At 39.2% G+C, this 27,574-nt stretch overlaps 1 protein-coding gene across 1 annotated transcript in view; it reads right to left on the minus strand.

Annotated features, from left to right (window-relative positions):
* B3GLCT (beta 3-glucosyltransferase) overlaps positions 1 to 27,574 on the minus strand; it is a 118,935-nt gene that overhangs the window by 52,944 nt on the left and 38,417 nt on the right. The window contains exons 5-10 of the mRNA XM_036070514.2: positions 22,584 to 22,660; positions 21,996 to 22,107; positions 15,492 to 15,628; positions 7,536 to 7,599; positions 2,209 to 2,328; positions 433 to 502 (exon numbers count right to left, since the gene is read on the minus strand). Of these exons, the coding sequence (XP_035926407.2) occupies positions 433 to 502; positions 2,209 to 2,328; positions 7,536 to 7,599; positions 15,492 to 15,628; positions 21,996 to 22,107; positions 22,584 to 22,660 (580 nt within the window). The remainder of the gene's footprint in view (positions 1 to 432; positions 503 to 2,208; positions 2,329 to 7,535; positions 7,600 to 15,491; positions 15,629 to 21,995; positions 22,108 to 22,583; positions 22,661 to 27,574) is intronic.

A 27,574-nucleotide genomic window follows, 5' to 3' on the forward strand; every position in this document is an offset into this window, starting at 1 on the left:
AAGATGTCTTTGAGAAAACATCCTTTTTTTGGCATTCTCTCACCTTGAAATCCCCTCTAACATTGTTCATACAGTTCAGAGCCGGTGCATGGACATAATAGGACATTATTCTGCAAAATGGATTGTTATTCACACATTGTGTCCAAGATTGCCACAGCTGTGCTTTCCCATTTCCAATTTAAAACACTGCTCTGAACAGTATTCAGAAGGGCTAGGGCCACTCATGTTTCGACACAAAACAGTCCCTTCTAATTGATCTTGGTGATTGAAGTGGTATGATGAGGAATACTAACTAAATAACTGCTTTCACTTCAACAGTATATGTGTCATTATCCCTTTCTTGAGTTTCTCTCTGGTTTGTAGTTGTTTTTTTTTTTTTTAAGGCAGTTGGGATTTTAAAAGTTCAACAAAAAGGAATAACACAAAACCTACTTCTATCACCATGAAATTTCTTGCATGTTTTTACTGCAAAAAATATATCCTCTTTCTTCACTGGATTTCCCTAGAAAACAAGAAAACATATATGCATATATGAGTCCGTGTCATATTAACACCCACATTCACACCCGTTAGATCTCGCATGCCGTAGAGGTGACCTTCACCAACGTCAAGGACATCAAACCTGTTTCCGGGATTAAGTGTTAGGGGAAAACAGGAACTGTAATTCAGCTGACAAGTCCTCTGACGTCAGCCAGACCTGGGCCCGGATCCCAGCCCTGCCCTGTGCACACGGTGTCATCCAGACAACATTCTTCAGCTCTCGACTTCAGTCTGCTCGTTTCGAAGATGGTCAGAATAGCCACCAGTGAAGCCGCTGTCATTGCTACATTTATTCAGCACATTATAACTGCCCAATAAATGCTAGACACCTTCCCTTTCCTTTTCCCAGCTGGTGAAGATTTTGACATAGGGAGAAAACCAGTGGTCTGTGTTTGTGTACAATAGGAGCTGACTCTCTCTTGTGGGGCTGGTCTCACTTTAATGTTCAAAGTATCTTTATGGCCCCTTTATTGTCTACCCAAGTCTAGGCTACAGCAACATTCTGTCTTCTGCCAAAGGGAGGATTACTTCAAACACTTGGGCGCCAGGAAGGAGGAGCAATTATGGAGCCCTGAGCTGGCCTAGCCCCAGCTGACCGCTCAGATGAAAGGGGCACACAGGGGGACTGTGGACAGCCTACACTCAAGGCCATGGACTGCTTCGTGGGGTGTTCTGACCCCTTTATCAAATGTCTTAGGCCTTTAATAATATTCAATCATGACTCAAACATCATCTGGGGCCAGTTTATAGTGACATTTAACCACAGCTTTGTCATATAACTCAAGACACTAGGAGGTTGACCCCACCAGACTGCCCAAGAGTATTAAAAAACAAGCAAGCATCATGTCTAGAAAGACAGAAGACAGGTTTTCCCCCTCAGGAACTAAGCAAATATTACAGATTCTCTCCCATTACTGCAATATGCGTGTGTGTGTGTGTGTGTGTGTGTGTGTGTGTGTGTGTGTATACATATATTCATCTTTGAATATGCAACACACAGACTTCTGTGTGACTGCCTTGAGAAGAACAGACAGCATTTGAGGGTGAGGAATATATTTTCCCTTCTGAGAAAGAACTGTTAACAACCTAGTGAGTTTCAGGGGTCTTCAGGCTCATCCCGGGGACTGGACCAAGGGAATGCCGTAACAAGTAAGTTCATTCTGAAAGCTCTGCTGGACAGTGCAAGGTGAGACCAAATCAAGGTCTTCAGGTGAGAGGAGACGGGCTTGAGGAGAAGGCTTAGGTATAGCAGGAAATGTCTGAAATCACCCTTCTAGGAAGTGGAACAGAAATTCCAGTAGACACATGCTGAATCATCAAGAGAAATGCCTCCAGCATACTGACTGGGAAGAGCTGTGGCAGGCAGTTCCGCACGGAGGCTCCGGTGTGAGTCTGTGCCCTCACAGTCCTCCCTGGCCCTCCCCCAGACTCACGGTGTGACCTTGAGCAAGTACTTCTCAGTGCCTCTCTCTTCTCTTGTGTCAACTAGGAGGACAACAGTGCTCACCTGATAGGGCCGTTATTATAGAAACACGATCTCTACTTCTTACCTGGCACGTAACGAATGTTGGGTTTTTTTCAGTAGATACTTAAAGTGCTAGGACAACGTTATGCACAGCATACAGATTTTCCTTTGATATGTGAGGAAGTTTTTCTTCTATTACTTACACAAAGTGGTAGAAAAGACTGGAATGTGGTGGCACAGTAGGAGTCCACAGCATCTGTACAGAACTCCGGCACTGGAGTGAGGGGGGGCCCATCGCCTCTGTCCCAGATGTAGAGGGCAATCTGTCAGGATAGGAGCCGGCGACAAATGAAAGAACCTGGCCAACACCACAAGTGTAAGGAGGCACAAAATACCTCAAGGAAAAGCAGAGCACATCTTCTAGACTGAACCATATCAATTTGACACTATTCAACAGATTTTTTTTAGATATAAAAATAGCAATTTCTTGTGGATCAATCTAATCTTTTATTAACAAGAATCCATATTCTGCCTGCCAAACAATTCCAAAGTTGTCATAAGCAATTTCAGGGAAGCTATTTTAGGGTTTCTAAAACATCGCAGTGGAAGATGAAAGAAAAGATTCCCATGAGGCTGGTTTTCTGCAGTATGGTAATTACATACCTTGACTAACTACCTTGCTGAAAACATCTAAAACTGTTGGATAAAATATCTTTAAAATAATTTTAAATGGATTGCTAAATTGCCACAAAAGTATGGAACTTGTGAGGACAAAAATGCAAAAGGAAGAGCCTGGGAAAAAGGGCATCAAGGGTAGTTTCCCTCAGTAGGTGGATGGTAACTCTGGTGATGCTGAGTTTCTGACGGGAGTTAAGAAAATAAAGCCCATGACTCACCCAAGGTGGGGAGTGTTTAAGAGCAAACCCCACATAAAGCTGGGACTTTGGAGCTAGGTAGAGGGGAAAAATCATCTCCAAATCTCCTCTGAGATTTTGTAATCAAAAACCAGGCCTCCCTAATTTGTGCCACCAATGTGGTCTAAAACACTTCAAACAGTAATTTAAAGTGGTCCCAAGTCAGTAGAACCCTGTAGCAGTAGGAAAAGCAAATGCAAATCCTTCCTGGGGAACCCACACCTTAATGTAGGACTCAGAGGATTACCACAGATACAGTTCCAAGCAAGACTACTCAGAGAAAAATCACAGAAAGTACGTGGACGTGAGCTGATGATCAAGAGCCAGCAGACATAACATAATCGGACCCAAAAGACTGCAGGTCTTGGAATTATCAAACACAGATTATAAAATTACTATGTTTACTACATTTTCATAAAGAGAAAGTTTCCAAACTTTAGCAAAAAAGTTTTTCAAAGATTATATAAAATAAGCAAATTTGAAAAGAAAGAACTAAATTTTTATTCTAAAAATAAAAAACAATAAATGAAAAATGTAATGGTTAGGATAAGCAGCGTATTAGACCCCGGTGAATAAAAAATTAGGGAACTAAAAGATGAAGGCCCCCAAACTATCTGAAATGGAGCACAGCAGAAACAGAGGTGGGAAATGTAAGAGAAAAATTCATAGCGCTAGCACACATCTAAAGATCCAGGAGGAGATAACAGAGAGAACTGGGGTGAGAACATGCCTGAAAAGACAATGACTGAGAATTTCCAAAAATTACATAACAATCCTATTTTGGAAAGGGTCAATGAATCCCATGCAGGATGTTAAAAAAAAGAAAAAAAAAGTCAGCGCCTAGACATCTAATAGTGAAACTGCAGAACACCAAACACATCTCAAAAGCAGGCAGAGAGAATGAGATTACCTACAAAGAAGCCACGTGAGACCAACGTTGATTTCCCAACACCACAGCAATAACAGAAGCCAGAACACAGTGTAGTAAGGCCACTGTGATGACAGAAAATAATGGACAACCCAGAATTGTAAACACAAGGTAACTATGTTTCAAGAGCAAAGTGGACATAAATGTTTTTAAAGGGAAAAAAAATGAGAATGTACCACCTCACTGAAGGAAACTCTAAAGGATGTGCCTCAGAAGAATAAAAATGACCCCACCTGGGTACAGCTACTCTGGAAGAGGTTCCTCAAAAAGTTAAAAATAGAGCTACGCTATGACCCAGAATTGCACTACTGGGTATTTACCCAAAGGATACAAACATAGTGATCCGAAGGGGCACCTTCACCACAAATGTTTACAGCAGCAATGTCCACAATAGCCAAACTATGGAAAGAGCCTAGATGTCCATCGACAGACGAATGGATAAAGAAGATGTGGTATACACACACACACACACACACACACATACACAGGAATATTATGCATCCACCAAAAAAATGAAATCTTACCATTTGCAATGACGTGGATGGAACTAGAGGGTATTACGCTAAGTGGAAATAGGTCAATCAGAGAAAGACAATTATCATATGATTTCACTCATATGTGGAATTTAAGAAACAAAACAGATGAACATAGGGGAAGGGAAGGAAAAATAAAATATGACTAAATCAGAGAGGGAGAAAAACCATAAGAGACTCCTAACTCTAGGAAACAAACTGAGGGTTGCTGGAGGGGAGGGGGGTGGGGGATGGGGTAACTGGGTGATGGGTATTAAGGAAGGCACTTGATGGAATGAGCACTGGGTGTTAAATGCAACTGATGAATAACTGAACTCTACCTCTGAAACTAATAATGCACTATATGTTAATTTATTGAATTTAAATTTTAAAAATGTCCAAAAACATATGATCCCACCTTGCAGGTCTTAGAAGTAAGATGGGATACCAAGCAAAGACAGTGGCAAATACATGGTTAAGCTAATACTGATGTGAATTGCATAAAATAAAGATAATATTTAAGTTGAGGGGTTAAAAGAACAAAAATACTAATTAATAAAGAGCATATAAATTGGGAAGGGGACAGGCTCCCGGGTGGCTCAGTCAGTTGAGTGTCTGCCTTCAGCTCAGGTCATGATCCCAGAGTCCCAGGATGGAGTCCCAGGATCAAGTCCTGCATCAGGATCCCCACTCAGTGGGGAGTCTGCTTCTCCCTCTGACCCTCCCACCTCTCGTGCTTTCTCTCTCTCTCTCTCTCTCTCTCAAATAAATAAATAAAATCTTTTTTTAAAAAACTGGGAAGGGGATAATCAGAGTCCAATGATTCTAAGTCCCTTGAATTTAGGACATCAATTACTTAGCCTTTGTTAGGTTAAGAATGCATGTTAAAATATTTAAAATAACCAGTAAGGTACAGACAGAACTTCCAAAATAGCAGAGGAGGGAAAAAATGGAAAAAGAACAAAAAATAATCCTATATAGAAAGTAAGGAAATTTTTAAAAGAGCCAGAGAGAAAATGGGGGGGGGGGAGTAAATGAAGTGTTAGCAATCAATTCAAATATAATGGTAATCATGTTCAATGTAAGTGTAAATTTGCTACCTGGTTTAAAGACAAAGACTGGCAAACTTGGAGGAAAAAAAGATATGTCCTAAGAGAAACGCATCTAAAAGAGGACACAAAGGGGCTGTAAGAAAAAGATGAGAGATAATTAAAAAGCAAACCCAAAAAGAAAGCTGGTATAGAAACAGTCACAGCAACAAAATACATGTTAGGGCAAAGAGCATGACAAGAAATAAAGATGAATTCGTAAGAAGGTGTAAAGATTCTAAACTTGTATGCAATTAATTAACATAGTCTCAGAGTAAAAAAGCAAGAGTTGGAAGTTACAAGAGGAGACACTGTGAAATACACCATTATTACGGAAGATCTTCCCATTCCTCCCTTAATAAATGATACATCAAGCAGACAAAAGTAGAAGGAAGGGAGGAAGGAAGATTAACTTATGCGATTAAATCTATTTCTTCCTTAATCTAATAAAGAGACTATTATACCCCCCCCAAATTTTAGCATATACATCTTTTCCTCCATTCATGAAAAGTAAACATGAACCAGGCCACAAAATAAGCCTAAGAATATTTCTAGCTACTGTTATATAGGCCACAATAATGCTAAGCTAGAAATCAATAACACAACACAGTAACAACACACACAAATATACTGGGTCGCAATGAAAAATGTATTTTTTAAAATGGGTCAGAGTCAAAAAAAAAAAAAGTTTAAAAGCCTCTGTCCTAGGGAAACTCCTGCCAATGACAGTCCAGACACACATCCAAAAACCCCCCTAGAAGTAACGAGTGTAATAGCAGAGAACACAGCGCAGTGCAGAAGCCCGCTACCAGGAGAATGGGTAGGCTGACTGCTCTAGTCACAGGAGGGACTCCTGCCGGAAGAGGAAGTAAGCTCATTAGAGCCACTGTGCATACCAACGTGGATGAGTTCCAAGTTAGAACAATACTCATGGTACACTTTTGTTCATCGGAAGTCCAAGAGGATGCAAAACTGCATAATGTCTTATTCAGAGGTACAGTCATATGCTATAAAAGATGAAGAAAAGGAAGAGAGAATTCCAGAAAGTGTTTACTAGTGAGAACGAAGGGGACGCAGGATCGTCACATTCAGGTAGTTTCAAAGTGACTGGTCGTGTTCTAGCTCTTAAGCCAGGTGGCGATTACATAGATATTTTGACTGATCCTCATACCTTTCACATATGTTAGAAATATTCTTTGTAGGTATTTAGTGTTTAATAGATTCCCGAACCTGGGTAGCTATACCAAAGTTCACTCTTCATTAAAAATATCTAGGCAGACCTGCGCTTTCAATTCGTCATTCTTTCCTTTCTATGGGAAGGAAGAAAGGTTTTTTACATGTATATTTCTCCCCCAATAAGCTATTTCATCACATGCAAACAGCCAGGAAGGTAAAGCCTTGTGAGTGCCCTTTTGCTCCTGGCATGCTGCCAGCACTCCAGGCCTGAGTGACATGTCAAGATTGACCCCCCCGTCCTAAGATACAGGTTCCTACAGAGTGAAAGGTGGGGCTATTCTAGGCAGTCAGATGTGCGTGTGCCTGTGAATGAAACCCATGAAGAAACCTTCTTAACAATGATCCTGGAATGGTTAATGATGGGACACCTGCCTCCAGGATGATTGGTCACAGGTGTCCACCAAATGCCAGGCATGCTGGGGTCCCAACTGGCATGCCACGCACGGCTGCCTGCTTGGGACCCACTGGTTCAACTCTGCCCCAGAGAACCAAGGAGAAAGACATGACCAAGGCATTGTACAGCCAAAGTACCAAATAAGAGCAAAGGTGCTCTGATGGCAGTTTTGCTTGTTTTTAGAAATCCACCTTTGCACCCATCCACCTAGCTTAAAAAAAAAAATCAAGATTCACGGATGCAATCTTTTTCACTGCTCCTCCTCCACCTACATGATTAAAATGAGCTTACAGAGAAAGACCTAATTTTCTGGAGAAGAATTACCTTGGTGGGGAGAAGATGCATAGGTGCATTGGGGGTAGGGGTGTGCTGTCAGGGAATAAAAAAAAAACACCTTTTATATCAAAACACATGAATTCTTGATTACTAAGACTTTTGACAAATAAACCATGACATACCTCATGTTTTAAATCTATCGTAAAGTCGGATTTCAGGGATTCACTCTTTAACCTCTTGGTAAGCCTAGAAAATAGATACAATTTGAGATTTTTTTTTAAATCAGAAGAAGCATCAAACAAGAATAACACATTGAGACTTTCTAATGTTTGAAAACAGATTAAAAGCACACATTTTAAGATAAAATTAAGAGTTTCATATTTCCTTGAGGCAAAGCACTGTGAAAATGGAATTATTTGTTGAGTAGGAAATGAATGCAAGACTTTTTTTTGCAAATGTAGCATTCATTGTTTCAACATCTGGCAAATACTATAAAATACAATACAATAAATTAAATGCCTTATGTAAAACAAAGCCACAAAGTTTATTAACTCCTGATAAGTGTATTAACTCCTGACAGAGAAAGAAGACAGAAAAGGAAAAAAAAAAAAAAAAGCTTGCATGATAGAGAAACAAAAGTTGCTACTTTTCAGTCTCGTGCTTTTAATAACCCAAGTGAACTATAGCTTGTGGAGTGTTTAGGGGAAGAGCGCATATGGTTTCTGGAAAGAAAAAAACATTTCATTTCAAGTCCTTTTCTTAAAAGAAATCTTCAGTGGCTCCTTCTAGTGCAGATGAGAGCCCCATCATTCCCGTCCACTGTCCCCTAGCGTCTCCGTACTTACCCGCTACACCCACAGCATACACCTGCCCACTGTTCTCTCTTGCTGTACCTCTGCCTGGTACACCCACACCCAACCTTCACATGGCAAACTTGCCGTCAAGATCAAACTCAAGGACACCTTTTCTGTGGAACTTTGCCAGACTTGCCCACCAGCATAAATGGAAACTTCCTTTGCTCCCAGAATAGGAAGCAAGCTCCATTAACTTTATCACACACGTTACATCCTGTTGTGTATACGTTCCTCTCTGTGCTATAGCTTCTTTGTATCGCCAGCACTGCCCACTGTGCCCGGCCAAAAGGAACACTCAGTGAGCAGCCTGAATGAATGAGGGCAAGATATTCTTTGATTCCAAGCTGTGTGCGGTAGAATTACATACTTATGCAGACCGCTGAAATACCATATGGTTCTAGATCTGTCATAGGCTAGAGACCAGACCATCGGTTTCAATTACAAACCCCCTAACACGTATTTTAACTGCAAAATTTTAACTGCAAACACTCCTTTTCCTTTTAAAAGGAAAAGTAGAAATAAGTTTCAAAACTCTTTACTAAATTTTCAACCTAGTTGAACCACAAAGATTTCTTTTTTTTTTTTTTAATTTTATTTATTTATTTTAGGGAGAGACAGCACAAGCGGGAGGGGCAGAGAGAGAGAGAGAGAGAGAATCTCAAGCAGACTCCATGCTGAGCACAGAGCCTGAAGTGGGGCTCGATCCCGTACGCTGAGATCATGACCTGAGCCGAAACCAAGAGTCAGGTGCTTAACTGTGCCACCCAAGCACCCCAAGACTTCTTTAAAAATTTACTTTTAATTAGAGGAAAGAAAGGACACAGGTTATAATTTATGTTTAGTATTAAAGCATCTGTCTTGGAGTAGATATTAATGCAGCTTGGTGGCGGGTAGATCCAAACAGCCCACGTAATCTCGGTCACATTCCTGCTCAATGCCTGCCCTCAGATTTGTCAGTAGGAGTGGGTGAGGATACACAGAGACAATGTTCTCAGACACACTCCCCGTATATATTAACAGAAAAAAATCCGCCCTGGCATGGATTCTCATCCAGTTTGAAGTCTGCTCAGTTAGAGCTAGTTTTTATAAATAAACAATATCAAGGTAACTTTGGAATCTGGACTCATGCCAAGAGCCTTCAAAATCCGATCAGACCACATTCAGACTCTGAAGACAGAAAAAGTCATCATACCTGGGCTTCCTGCCAGAGGCAAGGGACACGGAGTTGGGATGGGAACCCAATGACATGTGACATCCATTGTTATATGGCCATGCATCACAGGCCCCTTCTTCCTAGACAACAAAATACCTCTGACTTGCTACCCTAAACATGCTCTCTGCTTTTTTGACTTTTTAAGTTTCTTTCTCATTCAATTCTTGAAAATTTGTATTTGGGGGAAACTTCAGAGGGGCAAAACTTGAAGAGCACTGAATTTCTTTAAGATGGACAATGACTACTTTGAGGACACACAGAGATGTAGACTGGCATTTATAAGTGGCTCTGTCTAGCAGCCCGTGCAGTCAACCATAGCCTTAAGTGATGGTCACCTCAGCATCACGAAGGTCACGATGAGTCAGCCTCACTGACACCCAGAGCCTAAGTCAGTCACCTTGCAAATGTGTTTTTAGTTCTAAAACTGTACAGGGCGTTCACCTGATTTAAAAGGCAAGTCCTAAAAGTGGGAACTAGGTTTCACTTTTCTATACAACAAGACAGCACAAGGGTTTTCCAAATGCTAATTTCAGTAACCAACAATTCCAAAACACACACACACACACACACACACACACACACACACACACACACAGTTAAGGTCAGAAATTCCAATTACTTAGATAAAATATCTCCTCATTAAATATTCAGTTCCTGGCACATACGACGTTTGATATTCAGCTTTCCTATTTTTAGAAAGCTAACTAAGTCATGTCCCAATAACACAGCTCTAAAGACATAACCAGCAAGACTGGAAACTTGCAACAGACAGGGGGCCCCTTCAACTCCATATTAGAAGTTCCTAGCTGACTTTTATAGTCCCATTTGTGAGCTAGTCAAAGGAGCAAAATATTGAAAATAATCTAGGTAAGTTTTACTGGTGGAAAAACAACAGAAAAAAACAATAACATCAACTTATTTGAAGAGATCATCTTATTGGAAATTTCTCCAAAAATGCAAGTATATTCTTTTATTGACACTATTGTTAGAGGATCACCCAGATGGATCACCGGGAAATGTTAGGCAGTGTTAAATCAAAACTCACTAATGTAGGATTGCTAGGGCAAATAATGTTTTTGGTGGGAAATAGTCTAAAAAAGTGTGTGTCGTGAAATGTTTTTAAGTAACCAGTTTTTCTGATGACCTGAGCAGGAGAAATACGTAAGTAACTATAAACAGTTGACCTACCTACTGAGTGGGCCATAAAATCAAGGAAAGGAGGCAAAGGGAATCCCCACTCCTATAGTTTGTGCGGTAGACTGCCTACACAATACAGAACTTCCCCTTCCTTCTTCCTAAGAGACTTCTAGTTACTGAGCCCAATAACTGGCCTCCAGAGTCAGAATTCATTTGATCCCAACCAAAGCACTGAAATTCCCAGCAACTGTTAATGGTCCAGGAGCTGGTACATGCCTGAAGTTGACCCAACCAACTTCAATCAGACAAGATCCAACTAGAGATTGAAGATAAGCACTTACATTTCAGTGGTTAGAGAGGTTCTCCACTGCTCAACATAAACAACAGAACATAAACAAACAGAAACATGTAGCCCTTTTTGCCTTGAATCACAAGAAGAACCCAGATTTAGGATGAACTGCTACTGTATGTGGTCTCAGGAGGCTGTGCACTAAGCATGAGAGAGAGAGAACCAGCATCCTCAATAACAGTAGGATGCATCAACCAACACAGACTTCACCTTCCAATTACAGTAATAATATTTCCTTAATCCAGCATGCTAACTAATATAGTTAATTATAACCATATTAGTTATAACTATAACAGGAAGAAATAGCACATTAGCTTTGGAACTGGGAAAAACCAACTGGGAAGATCCAATTTTGCAGCCAATGGGGCTAATTGATACTTTATGCCTCCTTTAGTTCTAAGTATAATACCAGTTTCTTGAAGAATGTATAGAATCTCCTATGAGAAAACCATTTTTAAATAGATCTTGGCCATACCATAGTTGCTATGCTAGATGGGTTACATTATTTTGTTTGTTGGATTACTTGTCTGCATCACAAGAAAAAGGAAGTATGGTATCAGGTAACTGGAATTTTGAATTTGGTACTCTGGGGGAGCCTACATTTTCATTCTGTTTTGTTTTTGCTGGAAGGGAAAGGGAGGAGAAGCAGAGAAGACCACGGATATTAATTAACTATAAACATTGTGCAGTGTGTTGGCAACCGTTCAGTGTTATGGAAGCAGATGACACTGAATGCAGAAGGTTAACTGGCGCCTTATTCCTCTATCATGCCTGAGTTATAGGGCAACTGCTGGAAATTTTTGGAACTTGTATGGAAGATTAGTCTTTTGGCCCCAATTCCCTTATGCGGTCCCTTCCATACCCTACCGCAGTGACATGAGGCCCTCCGGCCTCTCCCACATCTCGGCAGAAAATATTGCTCAGCTTGACAGGAAAGGGAGTAAGCAGCACTTGTCAACAGATGTTTTCAATGACTTCGTAAAGATGACAGACATGTGCGGGTACAACTACCTCTACAGGGCGCCAAGCCATCCGTGACACAGTCTCCCCTTGAGAAGACGTGTATCTTGGCTAGTGCAGAGCCTGCAGCCCCAGTTCACAAAGCCCCTGGGAGTTGGCCGCATGGTGAGCATGCGGTAGTCAGAAGATGAGCATGAGCCAGAGCCAAGAGAACCTGCCAGGACTCGGACTGCCTCTCCAGCTTATAAGCAGTGAAGCCAGAGGGCAGAATTTACAGACCCAAGAGGTTTTACAGAACAGGTTTTGTAGAACAGAACTGCCTGCATGCCAAGCAATGAGTTGGGCTAAACCGTCCTTTAAGAGGGTCCGAGGAGCCAAAGATGTGTTCAACATGGATTACTTCTATCCACCCGGTTTAAAAGTTAGTCAAAAGGAAAGCAATAAAGCTGGTGCAGCCACTCTGGAAAACAGTATGGAGGTTCCTCAAAAAGTTGAAAATAGAGCTACCATACATACCCAGCAATTGCACTACTGGGTATTTACCCCAAGGATACAAATGTAGGGATCTGAAGGGGTACGTGCACCCTGATGTTTATAGCAGCAATGTCCACAATAGCCAAACTGTGGAAAGAGCCAAGATGTCCATCAACAGATGAATGGATAAAGATGTGGTATATATATACAATGGAATTTTATGCAGCCATCAAAAGGAATGAAATCTTGCCATTTGCAACGACGTGGATAGAACTGGAGGGTATTATGCTGAGCGAAATAAGTCAATCAGAGAAAGACATGTATGACATGACCTCACTGATATGAGGAATTCTTAATCTCAGGAAACAAACTGAGGGTTGCTGGAGTGGTGGGGGGTGGGAGGGATGGGATGGCGGGGTGATAGACATTGGGGAGGGTATGTCCTATGGTAAGCACTGTGAATTGTGTAAGACTGTTGAATCACAGACCTGTACCTCTGAAACAAATAATGCAATATATGTTAAGAAAAAAAAAAGAAGAAGAAGATAGCAGGAAGGGGAAAATGAAGGGGGGGAAATCGGAGGGGGAGATGAACCAGGAGAGACTATGGACTCTGAGAAACAAACTGAGGGTTCTAGAGGGGAGGGGGTGGGGGGATGGGTTAGCCTGGTGATGGGTATTAAAGAGGGCACGTTCTGCATGGAGCACTGGGTGTTATATGCAAACAACGAATCATGGAACACTACATCAAAAACTAATGATGTAATGTATGGTGATTAACATAACAATAAAAAATTTAAAAAATTAAATTAAAAAAGAAAAAAACTAATGATGTAATGTATGGTGACTAACATAATAAAAATAAATAAAAATAAATAAATAAAAGGAAAGCAATAATTAAGTTCCTTATTACACCTAACTCAGTAAAAGGTGAATTGAATCCAGCATCAAGGGGCCCCCAAGGTCCTTGCCAGATGGGGGATGGAAAGAAATGAAACTCTCTAAACTACAGGATTTGTCTCCTGGATGAGTGGCCTCCTGGATCGGGAGGGAAGGATGGAGAAGGGCATTGTACTGGCTTCAGAGAGATGGTTATATTCCAGGCTTGCTGTACAAGATCCTTGCAGGTCCGTGGGTTTCTCTTTAGCCTTGGGGGGGAAGAAGGTAGCATCTGTGCTCAGAGTACTGCATAGCACAAGTTATAGCTGTGCTTGTCCCTCTCTCAAGGGACTTGGCTCTCCAGGAAACGGAAGACAAACAGACTTAGGAAGAGCTTCTAACCCCCAAGTCAGAGAAGCCACAGCCACCGGAACTCGTGTAGAGGAGTCAGGCCATGTAATGCCAGGCTGTGAAGCTAAGGACAGAGAGTGAGGACAGAGGGGAGGAAGGCCACCACCAGGACGAAGAATCTGGAAGGCACAAGGAACAGCTCTGGGGCTGGGATGTGCTGCTCATGGCTCTGGAGAGTCCAGACTAAACACAGGTAGCCAGACTGGGCCCGAACACCAGGCTGCTGGACACAGTGGGAAAAGAGTGTCCCGGAGGCTCCTGGTCTTCAAGCTACAGCAAACCCAAGCTTAATTCATTTGAAAATAAAGATGACCCAGGACTGCTGAAACAGAATTATCTTCCCCTCACTTCTGCAGAGAGCAGAGCCAGGCAGTGCAGTTTGAGAAGGGAATGACAACTCTCTCTTCTCGCTCCCCCTCCCCGCCTGCCCAACCTGTCCAAGAACAGAGCAGGGAAAATGTGTGGGCCCTCCTAGGCATGCCTGGCACAGGCTGGGGGCAGGGCATCCTTGCCCGGTATTCTCAGGACGGGTCAATGGGTCACACATTTTAGTTGGAGATAAGAGAATCCACTCTGGCCAGTTTAAGCACAAAGTACACTTATTAGTGCATACAGATGGCTCACAGAATTACTGGAAAGTCTGAATAAAGAGACTCTAGGCTGAGATTCCAAGAACAACCTCCAGATTGATACTACAGAAATGGGTAGCCGAGGAGCTGTGGCCTCTGCCACCATCAGGAAGCTGCGACATCAAGAAGCTACTGTCTCAGCTGCTAGCCTCCACCTGACCCCTCCTCTATCATGACCTCTCAAGCCAAAAGGACCACCATGCATTGTCTCATTGTCTCCTTCTCCATATAACTCAGTTCCCAAAACAGATTTTCCACAGCGCATCAACCTAACGGAGCCTAGCTCACGTAGCTGCTGTCTAGTAGGAAGGAAGGCTATATAACATGGAGGTGGTGGTGGTGTCCTTTTCTGGATTCTACATTGGGAAGGAGGGTCTCACGCTGTAAAAACTTTCAAACGTCAGGGGAGTGGTCAGTAAGTGTTGGCCAGCCACAAATGACAAGCTACTACTAACCTGGTATGACTGCAATGGACTAAAAAGCTCTCCGAGACTCAAAACCCTAGAAACAGCAAACCTGATGTAAGAAATAACAGACACCCTTCCATCTTTGAAGATAGAAAGGCCACAACTGCTTTATCAACTTTCTATTCCCTAAAGAACAAAAACACATCATAATTAATCTGAGGCATTCAAATTAAGAGCCTGTCAACAATCCTATTTCTCCTCAACTGCGACTTAATTATCTTTACTTTTCACATTGAGAAAAGCATTACTGCAATTATACGCGCAAATAGCTAGGTACGAATGTCTACAGAGCCTCTGGTAACTGTCCCTCCTGCCTGGCCCCTGTTTAAACGTGTATACCCATGTACATAATCTGTCATCAACTCCCACCCCTGGGCATGTTACAGATTCGTTTTCTTACTGACGATCAAAGTCATACCTATAGTTAACTAGATCTATTAATAATAGTAATAACACTTGTGGATATAGAGTTCTCAGAGCACTTATGCGCCCTCCCTTGGGCTCACCTTATTTTGCAGGTGAGGAAGAGAAAATCGCAAACAGATGAGTAATCAGTCTGGGGACCAGTACATGACAGAGCAGAAGCAAGACCCTCAGGTACCAGCTCCTGTTCCAGGCCTTCCCACTCCACCACACGCTGCCTCCTGCTGCAAAACTCACCTGAGATCTAGAAATCATAGTACTCGGTGAAATAAAAGTTGATCCGTGCATGCACACGCACACATACACACACACACACATACACAAAGTCTAATAAATTCTTACTTGTTTACAAGTGGAATACTAAGGGCCCAGCCAGCAGCAAAGTCTGGATATTTAAAAATTGTAGGATTTTCAGAAAAGGCATAATGGTGAATTATTGTAGATTCTTCATCATGTAATGCTTTTCCTAAAAACCATTCCTGTTAAATAAAGATATAAAATGTCATTTTCTTATAAAGAAGATGTGTATATATACACACAATGGAACATTACACAGCCATCAAAAAAAAGAATGAAATTCTTTACCATTTGCAACAACCTGGATGGAACTAGAGGGTATTTATGCTAAGTGAAATAAGTCAATCAGAGAAAGACAATTATCATATGATCTCATTCATATGTGGAATTTAAGAAACAAAACAGAGGATCAAAGGGGAAGGAAGAGAAAAATAAAATAGGACAAAATCAGAGAGGGAGACAAACCATAAGAGACTCTTAACTCTAGGAAACAAACTGAGGGTTACTGAAGGGGAAGGGGGTAGGGGATGGGGTAACTGAGTGATGGGCATTAAGGAGGGCACATGATGTAATGAGCACTGGGTATTATATACAACTGATGAATCACTGAACACTACCTCTGAAACTAATAATACACTATATGTTAATTAACTGAATTTAAATAAAAAAAATAAAAGTAAAACGTATTTCAAATGTACATCCAAAAAAATAAAAACTAAAAATAAATGACACTTTCTTAAAAAGCCATATAAGACCAAAAACAAAGTCATATCATTAATTCTAGTTAATTAAATATTCTGGGTGACAGAGAATTAGCATAGATTATTAGTTTCTAAAGAATTTTAATAAAAACATAATTAATGTTCTATGATAATGAACATGGCATAATCTTTACAAAGAGAATAATTTAGTATATCAACAGGATGAACAAAATGTTAGTCATCATTATGCCATAAACACATAAAAGTGGTATTTTACAGAAAATTCCATATCAAAATACTAATAAGGCAAAGAAAACTGCGTTCCTTTATGCCCTACTGAGGTTTGCAAAGAAGAATCTGAAAAATTCTTTCCAGAATTAGTGCCTATTTTATTCATTTATTCACTCACTCGATTAACATTTATTATTGTTATCAATTAACATTTGACATTTATTCCACACCAAGTGGGAACGCAGCTTACACAATAGTGGGGAAAGAGAAAATAAGTAAATAAAGTAGCGTCAGATGGTGACTGCAATGTGCTAGGATGAAAATAAAACAGAGCACCTGGGGACTTCCCCTGGAAAGAGAGAGAAAGCTCTCATGAGCTAATAACTGAACTGAGAGTAAATAATACCAAGGGGCCAGCTATGCACAAATCTGGGGAAGAGCCATCAAGGCTGTTACTACAAAGTCCCAAGGTGAGAACAAGCCTTGATACATTTGATGAAAAAGGAAGTCCAGTGTGCTAGAATATGCCAGGTATGGGGAGAGGGTATGAAAGAGACAGGCAGGAGACAACCCAGTGGAAAGCAACGCAGACTTTACCCCAAGTGCAGTGGAAGACTTCCACTTCCGGCCACAACAGAATAGCCTGGATCAGACCTGCTCTCCTGCTGAGAACAAGTATGAATGCTGGAGAAGATGGGACTCTGCAGCCTTCCTGGACTGAGAGAGGGGTTGGAGCTTGAGGCTGCCCAGAAGGTAGAGATTTAAGAGGATCCAGAAAAATGAGCCCCAAATTCTGCATATGATTTCCCTTCAACTCCTACACTGAAGAAAAAAAAAGGAAAAAGAAAGAAGGAAAGAAAAAGAAAACAAGAAAAGAACCAAGAACCAAGTGGAAAGCAGCAGTAGAGAGGCTAAGTGCTTACCGAAGGCTTCAGCAGTGGTGTTGGGGAGCCCAAGGCCCAGGTGCAGGGTCTGCTGGGAGAAAGGGGTCTGTAAATAGACCTACCCAAACAACGTCTACAACCCAGAAGAATATTAAATGCTCCTGTATGTAGGGATATCATCCACAGCCTCTTTGATTTTTCACATAAAATATCTGGCATTTAGTGAAAAATTACCAGGCATGCCAAGAAACAGCACCAGAGCAAAAACAAAGAGAAAAATGAGAAATAGAAAGAGATGCACAGATAAGTCAAATGCTGCAGTTATAAAAAAAGAAATAAGTATTATTCATATCTTTAAGGAAATAGATGAAAAGATGAAAAATTTTACCAAAGAGCTAGAATAATAAACAAAAGTCAGGTGGAAATTCTAAAACTGACCAATGCAATAACCAAAGTTCGGAATCCAAGAGGATATTAGACACAAGAGAAGGAAGGATTAGTGACCTGGAAGGTAGTAAGTCAGTAAAAAACATCCAGTTTGATGCACAAAAAAGAAAACAAAGGAAGAAAATACAGAAAAAGAGAATAAAAGCAATATGAGAAACAGTGAGAAGGTCTAAAACACATAAAATTGAAAAGCCAGAACAGGAGGGGAAAGAGAATGGAACTGAATCAACATTTGAAGAAATAGAGGCTTAGATTCTTCTAAAACTAACAAGTCATCAAACCACAGATTCAAGAAGCTCTATAAACACCAATAAAGTACTGAGGAAACCACACAGAGTCATATGTTGGTTGAAAAGACCAAAGTTTGAGAAAATCTTAAAAGTAGCTTGAGGGGAGATGGGTGTGTACACATTTCTCTTAAAGGAACTAAAACAAGTCATACAGTTGAATTTTCAATGGAGACAACAGAATGTAAAAGACAATGGAACAACATCTTTACAGTGATAGAAGAAAATCCCTGCCAACCTAAAATGCTGAATCTAGTGAAGCTATCTTAGCTGTGGGGGCAGTTTTTGAACAGGTGAGTGGTATGATCTGAATTACCAAGAGGCTAGATTATTAGGATGGCAAGAGTAGAAACCAAGAGACCAGCAAGGAGACTCTAATAATTGTCAAGGCAAGAGATGATGGTAGCCTGGACCAGAGTGGCAGTATTAAATAGGGAGAGAGGATGGAAGGAGATGTATTTTGGAGGTAGTCTCAATGGGATATGCCAACATAGAGTTAAGGGAAAGGGAGGAATCAGTCACGAGTCCTAGGTTTTTTTATATGAGCCAATGGATAGACCATGATGCCATTTCTGAGATGAGGAAGACTGAAGATGGGAGAGGCATTAAAAACTCAGTTTGGCATATGTTGAATTTGAGGTTCCGATTAGACAAGTGGGGGGATGCAGTAGGGAGTCTGGTACAGGAGCAGGGAGCATATGGCTCATTCCTTTGGTTCCTTCATACTCTGCTCAAAAGTGACCTGATACCCTATATAGAATAGTAAGCCCACCCCCAATCTGTCCCTTATCACTCTCATTCTGCTTTCTTGTTCTCCGTAGCTCTTACTACCATCGGACACATTGTTTGCATTTTTGCTCCTTGCCTATCTCCCCTGCCACAAGAATATCCCCCTCCTTGGCAGGGAAACCGTCCATTTTGCTCACTGCTATATCCCCACCAGAAGACCTAACATGTAATAAGTGCTCACTAGTTTTTGTTAAATGAATGGAGCAAGCCCAGGAGAGCTTCAAATGGCAACCACCCTGTTAGAGAAACTAATTTAAATCAAGCACCCTAAATGCTAAACGTTTTGCATATTTTCTCTGTTATCCAACCAACCCCACCTCACTCCCTGCTCCTTATCAGAAAACAAAAACAGGAGGGACACCAGATTATCTCTTCTGCTTGTGTTTGTGTCCCAAATACCTCCCAGAGCCCTGGTTTTGGTCAACACATGTGCAACCCATTAACATAACTGTGTGCTTGGCTTATACAGCTACATCACGATTTTCTTGACATTTTATGGATATTTTAAATCATCACTGGCAAGAGGGATAATTATAAGGTAAATGGCTTTGGCTTAAGATAGAAATTCAAGATCTTTTAAAAAAAATCAATGACATAGGACTTTCTCAAACTGCTAAACATTACCCAATACAAAAATCATCACATTTAACATACCATGTCAATATAGTTTGTTTAAAGAAAATAAAGTAATTCAGGAGATTTTCAGTACCTTTCTCACTAATCCTTCACTGTTACAATTTCCTGCTGCAAACATAATTTTATGCAGAACATGTTTCTATGTTTTAACTCCTAATGGCAGTGTCCAGCTATGACCGAGTATATAAGACTGTTTTCCAATACTGGGGGGGAGGGGTTACTATATAAACTAAGGGAGAATTTATACAGAATCTGTGGAAAGAGGCACTCCCCCATCCTGCTTAACAATTTTCTTAATAGTTTTACAGTAAAGACAATTATAATCAAGATAAACTGTAAAATAACAATTCAGACAATGTTCTATTAGTATCTTAGAATTACTCTTTACCAGAACCCGTGCTTCACTTCTATTAAAAAAAAAAATCAAGACATTTCAGCAAATGCACACTCATATTAAAAGCATACAGTAGGAAAAAAAGACTCCAGCAAGATATGGAAACTTACAGAAATCACCTAGAAAGGCAATTTAACAAAGATTAATTACTTTAATAAAGATTTAAATTTTCCATTTAAAATATTGTATAACTGTAAATTTGCATAAGAATGATAGAAAGATATTGAAGGGGAAAAACATCTCAGAATCCAAAAAAAAAAAAAACGACTGATGCTCTAACACGCTACATAATTATTATTTTAATATAGTTTATTTGTATCACTATCAGAGCCAGTTTTGCTTTTTTTCTAAAATTTCAAATGGCAGGGGAAAAAAGCACACTGGTTTGAGCTAACTTGAACATTATGTAATCTTTATTTCCTAATGCTAGTTTCAAAAGAAATAAAGCATCCTAGATTTTTTTTTAAAGGTTGAGTTCAGAAAAGAGGGGGAAAACATCTCATTTTACCTCTGTTCTGTACTTGCTTTTCATGAACTTGTTTTGAACTTTTAAATTTATCATTCCAATTTTCATTAAAAAGCACAGTGAGTCACCATCTTCTGCAAAGAATTAAAGCTATGGATAATGGAAAAATAATCTCCAGGTGAAATGAACACTAGGAGGAGATTAAAACTCCTACATTCTAAAAAGGATTTGGGAGTTTTTCTCAAGTCAAAAGGAAACATAACAGCCTACCAAATGTTTTACACAAAACATGGCCAAAGTATATAGATGCTGGTTAGCATCATCTGAAAAGACAGGATAAGACACATTTATAATTCTTCTCTCCTTTGAAGGATTTTTCTTTTTAACCTAAAAACCTTCTCATTCAATTATATCTGTATCTTTCCAGAAAGCAAAAGCATAAAGAGAAATCATAATGGACTCCTGCGGTTTTTAAAGAACATCGAAACCAGTGGCTTTGTTAAGCTAACAAACTTTCCAGTGTTTGAGGATGATCACTGTTGCCCAACATTATTCGTCCACATCAATAAACCAAGCAGGCACCCAGAACCACCTGTCCTTCCCCACATTCTCATTAAACATGATTTAGTTCTGGAGTGGGACCAGAATAGGGGTGGGCCAGGTGTCCAGTGGTACCTGAAAGGGCCCAATTCTACTTATTCTAAGTTTAAAGGATTCCATGTGGTGATTTGGGTATAACCTGGGCTTCTCCAAGAGAAATGAACAGCCTGATTACTCTCGACATATCTCCAAGGCATCCTCCTGAGACACGACGTAGCCCAGCAGGAAAGCGGACATTACAGAGTTAATCAATCATTCACAAATACTCATTGACCACGTATTAAGTGTTAAACACTCTGCTCAGTGCTAGGGACTTAGAAATAAACAAGATCCAACTGCTATATTATATCTGCCCAAAATAAAATCTGAAAATATGAAAGATAAGGATACAGAAAGTAACACTGGACTTTTTTTTAGCATTAGATTTCTAACACAAGAAGCATCCCTTCTTACTTCCAGACCTTCTCAGATTTTGTTCCCTCTGCTTAAAATACTCTCTTTCTCTCCTATTAACTCTTACCCATCCTACAGGACTCAGATTAAAGGTCACCTCCCGTTCTGACCCTCAGAGATTAAGTTTGATGATGCCCTGCCAAGTGCTTCTGACAGCACCCTCTATTTCCCTTACTATAAGACCTTTCACTTTTCATGGTTTCCTTAATGGTCTGTTTTCTCCTGCCACTGTGTATCAACCACGTCATCAAGATCCTTGTCTGTCTGTCCTAGCCCCTGCTATCATAGTGCTTGATAGAGTTGGCAACCAAGAAATACTTCTCATCTAAAATAATATGTGGTCATTGTTGACAAAGAGAAATAAGCAATTCAAACTTATTTCTTAACTCTGGGTTATAGCTTTTTAACTTTCTGAAACTGCTCACACATATAAATAGATTTTGTCATTTAAAAATGGTTCATTATAAGTTCTATCCCTCCAAAAGCTATAAAAACCTCAAAAAGAATTATTTTAGCATTGCTTCTAGATATTCAACTATTATTTCATTCTTTTTAATTTTAAATTAAGTGTTTTTATTAGTTTAGAAAACTTCTTAATCAAAATTAAATCTTCTTTTAAGATCCTCTAGTAGATAAATACCGGTATTAAAATTGTATTCACCTTTGATGGGTCATATCTTCTGAGTGTTTCTAAGAGTTCTGGAATTTGTATTCTTGTCTCCTCTTCACAGAAGAAAATCCATGATGAATTCCTGCTATATGTTACAGAAAAGCTGACAAAGAGAAATAGGTTATAGTAATCACTTCTATAAAATGAGTTTATAATAAGGTTTAAAACTAATAAGAAAGAAATGAATGAAAGACATATAAAATGGCAAGAAATCTAGATTTTTCCCCTACATTTTTCTTCGATGTATAGTTTCAGCTTATGGGAAAGCCAGATACTAATGGTTTATAAAACAGCTAGAGTTCTTAAAGTTAATTCTCTCCATAACAACACCAGTCCAGAAGGTAGATAATTTCCAAATATAAGTATCAAATCTATCAACATTTTAGCGTTTAAGAAAGCAACATATTTAAAAACAGAAGCCATTCATAATTAAAAGAATCAAGAAAGTTGGGTAATGTAGTAGTCATAAAAAACAGAGTTCAAATTTACTTTACTTATTGACTCTTACTAAGAAAAGTAGGGAGCATAGGAGTGTTCAGGTAGAAATGTCAAAATTTACACATTTCAAATTAAACATACTGTGGTAACAATGGAAGTATGGTCCATGCACCTTCCTGCTTAGACAGCTGATGAAGAAGAAGGACTCTGGGGAGTTCCTAAAGAAACATTATTCAAAGAGGAGAAATAAATAAAAATACAATATGATCATCCCAATTTAAAAAAAAAAAAGACTCAATTTTTAAATGCAGGTATCTTTGGAAACCTGACATTTTACTCTTCTACTCTCTTTTTTCTTCTCCTCAGGAGTTATTAGAAATGAGAGATGTTGGCTGAATCCACTTAACCTCTTTATCACCTACGCATGGAATAGTGCTGAAGACTCCAAGAAAGGTCTTCAGTGATACCAGGAGCTGACCTGAAATTTACAGATTTGCAAAGGTGACCAGAAGGGAAAAGCCCAGAAGCAGTCAGGGATAACAGAGAGGCATAGAAACAGCTTTCACTATACATACCACAGGTAGCAGACGGAAAATAAAATACGTCAGCTAAACAAGAGGGTGTATATAATATCCAATTTATCTCATGTAAAAGAAAAAAATTTAAGTGCCCTTAAAAAACTAAAACACCATGGTAATAAAGAGTTTGGGGTCTAAATACTAGAAATATAACCTTTAGGTACTCAGACAATGAGAGTAATAATAGACTTTGAAAATTTATAAACATAGGAGGAACTAAGATTCAGAAATAAGATACACCTATGGTTAAATAAATATGCGTACATATACACAGAGAAAGAAAGAGATTAATATGTTTAAGGCTATGAATGTTAGCTTTGAAGTAAAACACTATTCAATATATTTCATGTTATTACAAGCCCTAAGTCAGATATATTATAATATGCTTGAATACCACCCTCCCAACAAACTTTAGTATATTCTGTGTTTTATTCGATTTCTTGGTAACTGTTGCAAACAAAAGACATTGAGAATGAGTGCCTAAATATTTGTACTATTACTACACTAATGTAGATTCCATACCAGCCTTTAAGTTCATATAAGTTCATTATTTCAGGAGAATGGTTTTCAATATAAATCTTTGGAACTATCAAAGTCTCATTTCTTTAGTTTATATAATATTTATTTTAACTTTCATGTATAAATATGAAATGCCGTAATAGTAATCAAAGGTTAAATCAGACTAGCAATATGACATGACATAGAGAAAAAAACAGCTGAAAGGCTGAATTAACAGCTACTCAGTATACTCAATACAATTTGGGCTTTCCTGCTGTTGATTATGAATTATGCAGTAATTTCCACTGACTTTTAAGAAATGGCTATATATATATTTTATATATATATATACACAGATACACGTATATTCATGAGGGATTATGTAAAAACAAAAATCATGTGTGAAAAAAACTAATAATATTAATAGTTGTATAAAACTTTCAAATAATTATGGCATGCTAATATGAACTAGTTAGAAAAGAACATAGCAAATACTTTAAAAGGTTTTATAAGAAAATAGGTAGGGGCTCCTGGGTGGCTCAGTCCATTGAGCATCCGACTCTTGATCTCAGCTCAGGTCTTGATCTCAGGGTTGCGAATTCAAGCCCTGCGTTAGGCTCCATGCTGGGTGCTGGGCATGGAGACTACTTAAAAAAAGAAGAAGAAAGAAGAAAGAAGAAGAAGAAGAAGAAGAAGAATGACCTATTGTGTAGCAATTGAAAGTATAATAATGAAGACTTTGTAACCATGGAACTGTCTTTATGTTAAATGGGAAAACAGACATGATTCCAAATATGTAAAACAAATTCATACATGAACAGAGACTGGAAAAGAACCAGAAAAATGAAAATATTTGTGTCAAGAGGACCAAAGTATTACATCTATGCTTTTAAAATCCTTTAATGTAGCTAAAAGGTAGTTTAGTTTTAAAAGTTTCTTGAGGAAAAATGAATACACCTCAGAATTCGTCTTCCATACAAGTCCTATCCTTCCTGGTTACAGGAAGTATATAGTGATGTCAGCAGGTATCACAGGAAGGCTACAGGAAGTATATAGTGATGTCAGCAGGTATCACAGGAAGGCTACAGGAAGTATATAGTGATGTCAGCAGGTATCACAGGAAGGCTACAGGAAGTATATAGTGATGTCAGCAGGTATCACAGGAAGGCTACAGGAAGTATATAGTGATGTCAGCAGGTATCACAGGAAGGCTACAGAAGTATATAGTGATGTCAGCAGGTATCACAGGAAGGCTACAGGAAGTATATAGTGATGTCAGCAGGTATCACAGGAAGGCTACAGGAAGTATATAGTGATGTCAGCAGGTATCACAGGAAGGCTGTGAGGGCACCTTCCCGGCAAGGATGCAAAGACAGGCTTATGAATAATCTGTCATGACAATAAAAGTAAAAAGGCAAATTCTAGTCAAAAATAAACTCTATGCATTACTAGTGAATTATAATCATCCCTATCACCATTCCTTTTTGTTTACTAAATCATATGCCTGGCTTCATATCTGCTTCGGTCAGTGAACACAAAAATGGCAATCAAGTTTTCTGTACCTGCCTACCTCCAAATAGAAACATTTCAAAAACTAATGGGCTGTGTTTATAACGGTCTCCAAAGGTGTGTGAATACCTTGATCTCAAAAATATGCCTACCCTGACATTCAGAAACCTGGTCTTAACTCTTGATTAACCCAAGGTCATTTCAATTATAAATAAATTTTCATCTGCTAATCCTCAAAAAGGCCCAAGAGCTTTTATTCTTGTTTTTTATATATACACATATATAGTTGTGTGTGTATGTGTATTTATATACATGTATACATAGATATATTCTATGTGAATACACATGCACATGTTCATACGTATTAGCACCTCTCAGATACAGTAATTTAAAAGGTTACAATAAAATTTTCTATTAAATGATCTTATCTCAGTTTTTACTACTTGGAATTGTAATAATTAATGCTCTATCTATTTGTATGTTACAAATAACACCACCACAAGATTTAGACCTCCTTACAGCTGCCATACCCAGCTTACAGCACTTTTATATGCAATGCAAGTTTTTAAATATGTAATTGGATGGACGACTGAGAGAGTTTTCAAATGAAATATCAAAGGGAAAGAAAATAAGAAAATGTTATATCAACAGTGCCATTTGGAATAAAAGCTATAGTAAAGTCACCCATGCATATAGCTCTGTCTGTTGTCAATTTAAATTAAATTTAAATCCTATTCACCCAACAATACTACTATTTCAAACCTAAAAGGTAAGGCAAAATTCTATCAATAATGAGATAATGCCATAACAGAGGCAAGCATAGACGGGCTAAAAATACAAAGGGCCTACTGTGGGCAAGTGACAGAAAAAGGAAAGAAAATGAAAAAGTTGAACAGTCATCTAAACTTTTATGTCAACTCTGTTTATCTCGCTGAACCCCCTATCTTTACTTCCATCGTCAGCATCTACTGGTCCCCTAACAAGCACTTGGAGGTCAGAAAGCCTACTGGACATGCAGTCAGTCCCGCCTTTGAACTCATATTGTATCAAGTCTATGTTCACACTTAAGGCCACTTAACAATTATGAACAACAACCACCTTCAAAGTCAACACTCTAACTGGTTCCCTGGTTCTTCCACAAATCCATCACCTGTACTTGGCAAAGGGGTTTGATTTCACAGCTGAGCATTCTAACGATGCTCTGCGAATGGAGATAGCCCATCATTCTTGATATGGAAGGAAAATCATGAAAATTTTATATCTAGAAATTTTAATAGTATAAATGAAAGAGACAACACTTGAACATGGATGGAAACAGATTAATATTTTAAATATCATAAATAACTTTAATTATTAGGCAAATTTGGTTTTGGATCACTTGACTCTTTCTGCCTCTGCCTGGAAAGAATTCAACTAATTCAACTTCATGCCACTGGCCTTTTCCCTTCTCGACGGACTGTTTCCCAATACTTATAACTTGCCCATACCCTTACTTCAAAGTATAAACCTAGCAGTACATGAGTTTATGGTCTAATTCAGTCTCATCATTCAGACCAAGTACTAAATTTGAAAGCAAAAGCCAAGACATTTGTTCAGGATGAGGCAGTGGCTCTGAAAGACTGAATCCTCTTTTAAGACGGTTTCCAGTTCACTGCATTTCCAAATTCCAACTGTTATATACGTCTTAGCCATTGAACCGAGCTTTTAGACCAACACATGAATTATGATGAAAATTAACATCTGTTTATTGTTATAATATCTCCCATAAGAAGGAGGTATATCTTATGAGGATGATGATAAAGATGTCTGATATGCTGTTTGGAACACGTATCAGAGAGATTTACTAGTCTTTAAAAATCCAGTATTCATTTATGAACCAGTAGACTACATGTGTTGCTATAATAACGTTATCTTCCAGGAACCTGAGCCTATATTTAAAATATATATATTTTTTTTCCAGATACCTGTCTTAATCACTATCTTCTCCTAATAAGAGAAAGCTATTACCTCATTATTTATAATATTTGTTTTTATTAACTATTTACTTTGAAATGCATTACTAAGTACATTTTTATAGTTCATATAAATCTGTTTTAACTAATCATTCACTCATTCATGAAAGGCAGAACAGTTCAGTGTTTAAGGATCCGATTTCTGGAGCCAAGATACTTGCATCAGAATCCTCACTCTGGGGGCACCTGGGTGGCTCAGTTAAGCGTCCGACTCTTGGTTTCGGCTCAGGTCATGATCTCAGGGGCCTGAGATCGAGCCCTATGTCAGGCTTGGTGCTCAGCGTGGAGTCTGCTTGTCCCTCTCCCTCTGCTCCACCCCCTGCTCCCTCCTTCCCTTCCTCTCCCCGCCCTCCCTGAATAAAATCTTTAAAAAGTCAGCTGTGATTACTGCCATAGTTTCCAACTCTGTCTCTGCTCCAGACCCTGGCCCCATATATCAGATGTCTCACTAGTCCCTGCAACTCACCTCTCTCAACATAAGCTCACACGCTGGCTCACAGAGCAGCTCACCTTCCTTGTATTCACCCTTTCCCTA

Source organism: Halichoerus grypus, chromosome 4 (assembly GCF_964656455.1).
Source record: "Halichoerus grypus chromosome 4, mHalGry1.hap1.1, whole genome shotgun sequence".
Lineage (NCBI taxonomy): Eukaryota > Metazoa > Chordata > Mammalia > Carnivora > Phocidae > Halichoerus > Halichoerus grypus.